A 10,000-nucleotide genomic window follows, 5' to 3' on the forward strand; every position below is an offset into this window, starting at 1 on the left:
GTGCACTGTAAGAGCACTACACACTATGTCACGGGTTGTAAGGGTGTAAGAGTGTAAGAGCGTAAGAGTGTAAGTCCGTGGTGACAATAGGCCCGCAGCGCGTGCATAACTCACGAACATAAACAGGTCTGTTGAAAGCGTGCTTGAGTTTCAACAAAATGAGCTCCAAAATGGGCAAGAATTTGTGACGCTGATGAATAATAAAGCAGCTGCTATTTCCAAAACGATGGAATCACCTGGTGGTAAATAACCTAATCTAGGAGAGTAAATTTTGGACTTTAGAGAAACAATGGCCAACGTCAAGAGATGGGTGATTGTGATTTTTGTGTTGAATTCGCACATTTCTTGGCAATCTTTAAAACACTTCAAAGAGAAAAAAAACTAACTAACAAAACAAAAACCCGGTGGCTCGCCATCATTTTGACACAGATGTATCCTTTTTTTTCGTGAGTAAACATGCAAGGTAACATGAAAACGGCGCCCGATGAATTCGATGTCACTTTCGATTTTGAGATTTACTTGAGCAGCCAAAAGTACGATAGAAAAATTGAACGTAGCAAAAATCTCCTAAAATGTTTTTCGCCGATGGTAATTTTGTATATTCGCGGTTCAAGATTTATGTTGTTTTAACGTCGCAAATGTTGTTGCTAATGCCAAAAATTATATTTCATTCTCTTCCTAAAAACTGTGTATCAATATTTATTTACTTTTTAATCAACATTTGTTTTGTATAAAGCAGACTAACAAAATCTGTACTTTGCTTAGTTCGAATCTGTGAGCGTTAAAATAGAATTTTCTGTGCTATGTTTCTGACACGGCAAGTCGTACATTTTGAGGTCACCCATACTAACCCCGCTCGACAGCGCTTGACTTTCGTACAAATTTGTCTTGGAAAGATGTAAAAATCTCAGACACGCTTATACTTGAGGTGCTTGAGGGAACTTGAAAATGAGTAACATGTCACCCTCGAAGCCCATGTATCTCGATTCCTTTTTACTTTCTTCAGTCTTTCTGGGTTTAGTATTTTACAAGTAACCACATGTATTCTCAGGGCCCGGCTATTTACGTAAGACATCTACCATGACACTGCTTTGATTTAAAGTACCAAAACAATACCGTGTACAATTAGAGTTGCATATTACGCAAAGACAAACCTTGAATCTCCTGGAAAACAAAACCCATCTCAATTGACAATTATGGAATAAAGCGCTGTGTACATTACTGCACTACCACACGTACGCACTGCGTGCCTATTTTTTCCAGTTTCTTGTCTTTGGGAAATTTATAAAAAGAAACACCCCTGTTGCGTTTATCGTTGTTAAAACAGCCTGGGACGCAGCAACTGAATCCTCCTGTATTAGCTCCAGACGCCATCTTGGATCAATGACTACAACTACCAGAACTCTTTGCGCGCGTGACGTCATCGTGCAAGTGAGCTATTATAATTTATAGTTGGCCCCCTAGTTAACCCCATCCAGACCCTCTTTTCAATTCTAAACGAAATTGTCAACTTGCTTAAATGTTGCAACTCCGGCGACTTTCACAAGCTACACAACCAGTTGCAAAATTAGTTGAAATTTCTTACAACGACAAGAGATATTCTTTACCACGCGATCCAACATGATTGCTTCCCCACCACTCCACCCCACCACCTTCTTTGCGGAAAAGGAAGGTGGGGGAGCTTTTGGTTTTTGCAACTAGTCGTAGGTTAAGGCAGGGAATCTATTCTCGCATTTACTATGGTTCGGCTACGGAAGAAAGACTTTGTTCTTTACGTTAATTGAATATCTAGTCGTTAAAAAAATTAGGGCCGTAAAGCCATACAATACGCCAAGTTTAGAAAGGCAATGTTCATAAAGTTTAAAACTCACTTTTTGCACTTTCCCAAATGGATCCCAACGTTCTACCTCAAGGAATTCCATAATCCCTTCAGCAATCTGCAAATAGTTGTCTGGTTCAATTTGGTCACGCTTTCCATGTCCTTTTAATTGCCGTAAATTTAATCGACGTGCCTCATAGATGCACGTGGATATTAGTGATTTTATTTCGTACTTTTGAGCGTAGACCAACATACCCAACACGTCGTTCTCTGTCCTGTTTTTGACCATAGAAATCATGAGATTGACACTCTTCTGAGCTACGGAATCTATTTGATATTCATGAGCAAGTTCAAACAGTAAGTAGCAATTTCTTTGGGTGATTAACTTCTCTTCTAAGGATGGATACATCATCTGCAACATTTCCTCACATTCGCTTGCTTTTTTCCCGAGAAGAGAGATTTCAGTGTTATCTTTCTCCTTGAAATCTGTTGTGAACATTCTTTCGAAGACAGGAGACCAAAATGCAAGAGTGCCTCGATGAACGTGGAACCTGTGATCTTCAACAACAAGAACGACATCACTCAACTTCCATGGCTCTGAGAAATGTGGAGGGTAACTTTTAGCCGCCATTGTGTGTAGTTGGACGCTTAAAAGACTTGTAAATGCAATCAAAATAACTGGAGTAATGATGTAGCTCCTTTGGTGGGCTCAATGTTGGCGTCAGTTGAAGTAATAATGCAAGATTATGCAACGAAAAATCAACCACGTGACATCACTTGATAAGTCACGCGAGAAGGAAATTGGAAGAAGGGGTCCTCAGGCCGTGCTATATAGGTTGTACCTTTTTCTTTTTGTTGAGCGAGTTCATTGCGTAGTGTTCCATGTACGGTCCATTTATCAGTTATAATCTAGCTGTCTCTTATTGTTTTTTTAAATTTTGAAGCAGGTGTTGATTAGCAGGTCTCATGTATATGGTCAGTGAGATGTAAGTTCCAGCCAAAATTGTTATGCAACAAAACTGGAGATGACGTGAGTAAGTCGAAGCATGTTTGTAAAGGAAAGCATATTTGTTGACTGAAGGTAACAGAATATTCGTCTCAACGAAAAATTCGGCGAGACAGCTACCATGCTTATTAAGCTTCTTCTGTCTATGGCTCATGGACTCTGAGAATAAAGTCTTCGCTCCATCACCACGCACTAATGATTACTACAAGTCACGACTTAATTGACTAATCACATCAACGGACAGAGTGTTTATACCATCTACTGACTCTGAGGATACTTTCGCCAGAAGCTCGTCAAGGGGAGCCTATCTCTCATACTTGGCCTAGAGTCAACCGTGTCCCGAGTATTTATAAGGGAATTTAAGAAACAGAGCGGCTACGACAACGACATCGCCACAAAACAGTAATATCATTGGTTAAAAGAGCATAAACAATCGTGCTGCACGTGCAGCACGGATTTTAGCAAATATCTTAGTGGTCCTTTGCATAACAACGACGTGAAATCACCAAATTTGAAGGTTTTCATAACCAGTCCCTCGATTAACTATGTTTTCATGAATACACTCAACTAGACCATCGTAATTAATTAAAAAGAAAACTTAAGCTACAGCAGTTCTGTGAATAGCGCCTTTGTGAAAGAAGACCCTCCCGCAATTCGAGCAAATAGTTAGACAAGTATTCTTAAGGAACGGCATTCTTTAATCATCATTTTCCGATTATGCATGTTACAACAGATTCTACACCTGTCAGGAATATATGCAGCGTGCTTATTTGGTACTAAAATATGTACATCTCTGATGATTCATTATGCACGAGCGTTTTCAAGCAACGGAAGGCAACCGGAAGTTGGGTATTCCTAACTTGTCTTGGAGCTCAAACATTTGTACTGCTCTCAGAGAGACCATTTGTTGGAAACTTTGGCCGAAGTTACCTTCGTGACTATTCTTATACATTGTGGGGATGGAATCGCGAAATAAGAAATCTACCGCGTGCAGCCCTTCTTGTCAAAAAGGGCTTGAAACTCACCTTTGATTACACTGCCATCTGAGATTCAATGCAACAATACTGCGATTGAGTTCGTTTTTGGTTCTATCCTTGCTCCGAGAGGTTTTTCTCCCGATACTCCGGTTTTCCCCTCTCCTCAAAAAGCAATATTTCTAAATTCAAATTCGATCGTATGCAGGACCTCCCTGAAAACCACTTTCGGGTTAGTAGAGTTTCCAGGATAAATATCACTAATTATGTATTACTTTTTATTAACTCGTTGTGAAATTGCAGAAGAGATGAAAGAAAACAAACTATCATGCTGGTAGAGAGTCAGTGGGTGAACGACTAACAAATAAAGTATTGCTATTTTGGAAGCAAGAAAAACGGAAGTTAGATTTTCGTGGACGAAAATTCTGTGAGATTAGAAGCTTGCTCTCATGTCAAAACAGTTTTTAAGATCATCGCTGTTAGCATAAGAAATCGTATGAACACCGAATAGATGGAGAGAGTTAAAGAGACAGAGTCGTTAGGCAACAAAATTTCCTATAGCAGAGACTGGGATGATGAGCCTCTTTTGGTTGTAAACATGAAGGTACTATGCCCTTATTGCCTTGAAAACGGTCTTTGACATCATTGGAACCCTTCAATTTCCTTTGGCTAGTTATAGACAAATCCACAATTTAACTAAACGACGTTGTCCTCCACAAGCTTCATTATACGTATGTTTCCCGTTACTAAATCATACAAGGATCTGAAATCCCACAATTAGACAAAATAGAAGGGCAAGATGGGCACTGGGACAATTGTCTCCTTTATTCAAAACGAGTTTATTACTTTTTAAGTCATTACAATAATAAAAATCAAACTAGGTTACACGAAATGGTTTTACCTCACAGCAACAGCAACAGTTTATTGTACCCATAGCGTAAATGAAGTTAATTTTGAACAATAACATAAAGGAAATTTAAGTTTAATTAAGGATGTGAACTAGCTAATTCAAATACACCGTTAAAACTAAAAGAGTACCATGAAGCATTAAATACAGGAACCCTTCATTTTGCTAACAACTACAGTAGATCAGACTTCAAATTACTCACATTATTCAAAAAAAAAATCCAAAATACTATAAGGTTATCGAGGGACCCATGACTTAGTCTCACATGACTCCCTTAAAACCTTTCAACAAAATTTTCTCAATACCAATATCGCTGGACTTCTTCCGTGTAACTTTGGTATCGAGCAATGACAAGAGAATATGACGTCAGAGAGTGGGTCCTATTCCCGTGAAAACAATTTAAAAGCTATTCATTATTGGTCCTGTGTCATACTCTGTGGTTATTTCAAGGACAAGACCTTAATGGTCAGTAAAGGTGCACGAGGACTGCTCAGTCATGGGAACCCTCGCCCTAACAGTTGAAAATAACCTCTGCAGCATGGGCACAATCTAAAAAGAAATTTCAGATATCAGCAGACTGTAATTCCTTTCTAAGAAGAGCACGTGAATAAAAATAGGCTCAGGAGCTTGAGAATTGATTGAGGCATCGTGAATACGACCTTTCAGCGGTCACCTTTTGTCATGTGATCCAGAAAGATAACTTATTAAAAGGGAACATAAGAAGCCGTTGTCCACAAATTAGAAGCGAAAGTTCATGAGCTTATTTTTATTTTTGCATTCTCTGAAGAGGGGAATTAGAGTGTCTAAATTTCAGATACTTAACATGGTGCACAAAGATTAGCTCCCTTGCCTTATGTTCTCTTGGCAATGAATATTAATCTGTGAGGAGTGAATCATTCATGAACTATTTAACATTATCTTTAACCCTGCTTACACCTGATGATAAACATGCGAAGCACGAAGTCAGCACACTGGACTAAATCTTGTAACTTGAAACGTTAAGCAATGATGATTTAGTAGCATTATACGAATATGTCACCTCCTATTGGGAATCAACCGCTGACAATGTTTTACCAGGTTCTTTTTGATTGATTGATGAAAGCTGATTTTCGTTGGTTTGGTTGAATTGTAGGAGGTTTGCAATAAATCTCTAGAAACGCAGATATAACAACGAAATGTACATATTCTGGACGGCGAACAAAAGAAGTTAGTTTATAAATCTCTTATCTTCCATGCCCATCCAACATGGTGGCGATGACGCAATACACAAACTACTTGGACCACGCATAAATTCGATAAGAGTGTTTCTCTATCAATTCGTGGTCTCGCTCCAGCACGGTAACAAATGAATGTTTTATGTATATACACTTAACGTGTGAAAACAAAGGGCTGCCACTTAAACCAATCAGGAGAAGCCACGTAACGCATGATTGCTTCTGTCATGTTTTTAAAAGGAATGATGACAACTAATTTTTGCGCGAAGGGTAATTATAAAAATAGATTCCTTTGTCACTTTGCTGGGGAGCCCATCCATTTCCTAAAGGGCACTCTTTATCTAATTCACTCTTGTCTGGACTGATGCTCTTCTCTATTTTTCAAAGCAATTGAATTTCAAATATTTAACGATTGCCTAATAAAATCAAAGGAAATGCATCTTAACATTATAAAGAAGGGTGAAAAGAAACTTAGAAACGACTAACTAACAAAGGGATGAATTAAATCACACTGCGCAAAGTTGTTTGGCTTATTTAATGGGCAAACGACAAACGAAACTTGAAAAAAAAAACACGAACTCTGAAAGTTGATAATCCTTAATACCATCTTTAATCCTAAATATAAAACAGAAAGTGCCTACAAAATAATTTCGAAAGCGACATATGAGTAACCATGTACCATAAAGATTCTAACTAGAAACCAAGATATATAAGTTCGTACTTATTAAGGACGTTCGCGCCAAAATCTTTCTAGGGTAAAATTTTCTTCATCTCTCGCCTAGAGTTAGGTCATAAAGTACTTACTCCAAAAATAAAAAAAAAATTAAAAAAATGGGGGTCACCGACTGTGTTTCGGAGAAAATGGCAGTGGAAAAATGCCTTAATTTCGAGAAATCGGTCATAACAACGAGATGTAGCCTGATCTGCTCATCCATCGAAAGTCATAGAAATAAACGGTTAGAGTGAAGGTTTACGTGCTGAGGTTTTTAGGAGTGAGGGGAGGAAGCAGTTACTATGGCACAAGGAGCAAGGATGGCACAGTCGGTTAGCGCGCGGTCTTGGTGCAAGAGGTCCTGAGTTCGATTCCCGCATCTCGCATCCTTGTTTCGACTTCTTTGCTTTCCGTGTAGCTAAGTAGCTTTAAATAAAACCCATAAAACGGAATACTGATGGGAGGAGGGAGTAAAATGAGCGCACCGTCGACCTCAGGTTTGTCAGTTGAATTACTGTTAAATATGGTTACTTTACTTTTGAAAGAAAATGATAACTTCTTACGGTAGGAATTTTTTCATTTCATCATATTTTGTAGACAGTAAGTAAAGTAATTGAATCATGATTAAAAAAATATGGGTCACCGATGACCTAAATGAGCAAAATCAATGTGATTTTGCAAAGCTCTTGGAAAAATTCGATTGTCACGTTTTTGCGCAACCTGGGGAAGAACTGGAACCCAAGAGAAAGTTGAAGGGATGAAAGGTTTTTACCCCCCCCCCCCAAAAAAAAAAAAACAAACAAACAAACAAACAAACAAACAAAAAAAAAACTTTCTCGACCGTAGAAACGAAGTTTTAAGTAGTCGTCATCTTCATTTGGTTAGTGTTTATATCATATCTCTCCATTGCCGTCATGCTCATCTTCTGGAATGCGTTTTTTGTGAAATTTAATCGCTTGTTGTTTCCACGCAGGTCCGCACTATTCAAGCGGACGAGGACGAAAATACTGCTCCATTTTCACGAAAGTAAAGGAAAAGAACTTAAAAAACATGCATTCATTTTGAACTTAAGTTCGTAGGGTAATAAAAGCATTTGAAAAAAAACAGCGCCATTAAATTTACGCAACGGTTCGTCCTCGAGTTTTCCAAACTTTCAGCCACTACTTGATCAGCTACCTTTTCCAGAGCTTTTCCACCCTCCCGCTAACTTCTCTTTAACGTTTCATGATGATTCGGAAATAAATGTGCCATTCTTTTGCCGGCCTGGATTTTTTCCCCGGCGTTTTTGTCACCGTGTTATTTTAACTAATGCTTATAAAATATTTATGAAAGTGCACGACTGATAAAACAACGCGAACATCAGTCGTGCAGTAGTCTACTTGACTTTCCTAAATATTTTTAATCAATTTTGACTGATTACGATCCTCTCTGATCCAACGCTGTGCAAGACTTATCGTCCACGGTTTCTGCAAAGGTTTTACTAATAGACGAAGTAATGCGTGACATATTACAGTCGCGTTACCTGCCCAGTAACCTTGTGCACAAACAATTAGCGCGAACGTCCTTAAATGGGGAAGTACGCAATTTTTTTATTGTATGACTTACTACTCTTGTTTTTGTTCATTTGTCAATGAACTAAAATTATAAGAAAATTTGTTTTTGTTTATTTACCAATTTCAGTCGTTTTTACGGCTTTGAGGATTTTGAAATATTTCTTGTTTCAGAATCTGAACTAAACTGTCAAAAGGAGTTGCTTGCTTGGTGCAACTCCGGAGATTTTCACAAGCTAAGTTGAAGGTATCGACTGTATTGGAGCATTTAAATCAAGTAACGTAATGGCAACAGAAGAAAGCCTATTACACGTCACGTTTCTCCTGTCGATGTCCCTCTTCAAATAATTCAAATAATCAGTCGTGTTACTAGGATACTTTTCATAATTAAAATTACATAAAGAACTACCTTTACCACCATGATCAAAAAGGCATTTACTCACATATTGCAGTTTTAACGTGCAGATGCTCTTTACACCTCCGCAACTGCGCTTCATGTCCTTCATGCCTTGGCAAGTCGCATTAAGATCCTCATTTTGTTTCTCAAGACGTTCTATAATCCCTTCAGCAATGCGCGAATAGTTGTCTGGTTCAATTTGGTCACGCTTTTCATGCTGTTTTAATTCTTTTAAACTTAATCGCCGAGCTTCATAAATGCATGTTGATACGAGTGCTTCAATTTGGTACGTTTGTGCGTAGACCAGCATACACAACACGTCCTTCTCTGTCCTGTCTTTGACCATAGAAACCATGAGATTAACACTCTTATGAGAAATGGAATCTATTTGGTATTCATGAGCAAGTTCAAACAGGAAATAGCAATTTCTTTGGGTGATTAGCTTCTCTTCTAGGGATGGATACATCATCTGCAACATTTCATCAAATTCGCTTGCTTTTTTCCCGGGAAGAGAGATTTCAGCAATATCTTTCTCCTTGAAATCTGTTGTGAACATTCTTTCGAAGACTGGAGACCAAAACGCAAGAGTGCTTCGATGAACATGGAATCTTTGATATTCAACAACAAGAACGACATCGCTCAACTTCCATGGCTCTGAGAAATGTGGTGGGTAGTTTGAAGCCGCCATTCTGTGTAGATAGACAATTGAAAGACAATTAAATGCTCAAAACTATCGTTTAACAGGCTCAAAATTGTTGTCTCAATGTCAAATGGAGCCAATGACTAGGAAAGAGCAACTCGCATACTAAGCCTATGTGCCATGTCACGGCATTTTTACAGACCGATCTATTTTTAGACTACCTTTTCCGCAAAAAAGGAAGGCACTTCCGTCCCGGTGACGCGCTGAGACGTCAAGTTGGTTTCTTGTGATTGGTTATCGGGCTCCCTAGGGAGTCTCCTTCGCGAGCAATTCAATTTAAAAATAGATCGGTCAGTGAAAACGCCGTGACAGGAATGTAGGGCTGTTGCTCGCTCCTTGGTCATGGGCTACTAATGTCAATCATTCTCGTCGCTTGAGCCCCTCAAAACAGGAGTGACGCCAGCGGTACGAACTTTGTAGTCACAACAATATCTGTAAGAACCAATTTTGCAGTTTAAAGTGTGTCATATAACATTCAACTTTTTTTTAGCTGAAATAAAACAATTGGATATTATCGACCTTTCTTGTTCTCATTCCGGTCGCGGTTCCGGTTCCGTTTCCGGATTTCGAATTCTGGCTTTTCTAGACGCTCCGTGAAGTCGCGTTATTTTATGCGGTTTGTTGATTTCATCTCGGCTTCACTCAACTAATCAAGGAAACTACAAATCGCAACCCTTCTTTGCCATTTTATTGACAGCCTGATAAATAAAGTTCACCTATC

General features: G+C 38.7%; 2 protein-coding genes across 4 annotated transcripts in view; both read right to left on the reverse strand.

Moving 5' to 3' along the window:
* LOC138003644 (BTB and MATH domain-containing protein 36-like) overlaps window positions 1–2,878 on the reverse strand; it is a 22,100-nt gene extending 19,222 nt beyond the window's left edge. For 2 of the 3 annotated variants that reach the window (XM_068849827.1, XM_068849826.1), the window contains exon 1: window positions 1,872–2,877. In XM_068849827.1, the coding sequence (XP_068705928.1) occupies window positions 1,872–2,450 (579 nt within the window). In that variant the 5' untranslated portion in view covers window positions 2,451–2,877. Of the gene's footprint in view, window positions 1–1,871 lie in introns of all 3 variants that reach the window. The other variant, XM_068849828.1, reaches the window with a different exon arrangement.
* A 1,736-nt stretch (window positions 2,879–4,614) lies between these two features.
* Window positions 4,615–9,277, reverse strand: LOC138002934 (BTB and MATH domain-containing protein 36-like). The gene is made up of 2 exons (XM_068848896.1): window positions 8,626–9,277; window positions 4,615–5,255 (listed from the first exon to the last, which is right to left on the reverse strand). The coding sequence occupies exons 1-2, from the start codon at window positions 9,265–9,267 to the stop codon at window positions 5,166–5,168; spliced, it is 732 nt and encodes a 243-aa protein (XP_068704997.1). The 5' UTR covers window positions 9,268–9,277; the 3' UTR covers window positions 4,615–5,165.
* Window positions 9,278–10,000: the final 723 nt, after the last annotated feature.

This window comes from Montipora foliosa, chromosome 5 (assembly GCF_036669935.1).
Source record: "Montipora foliosa isolate CH-2021 chromosome 5, ASM3666993v2, whole genome shotgun sequence".
NCBI lineage: Eukaryota > Metazoa > Cnidaria > Anthozoa > Scleractinia > Acroporidae > Montipora > Montipora foliosa.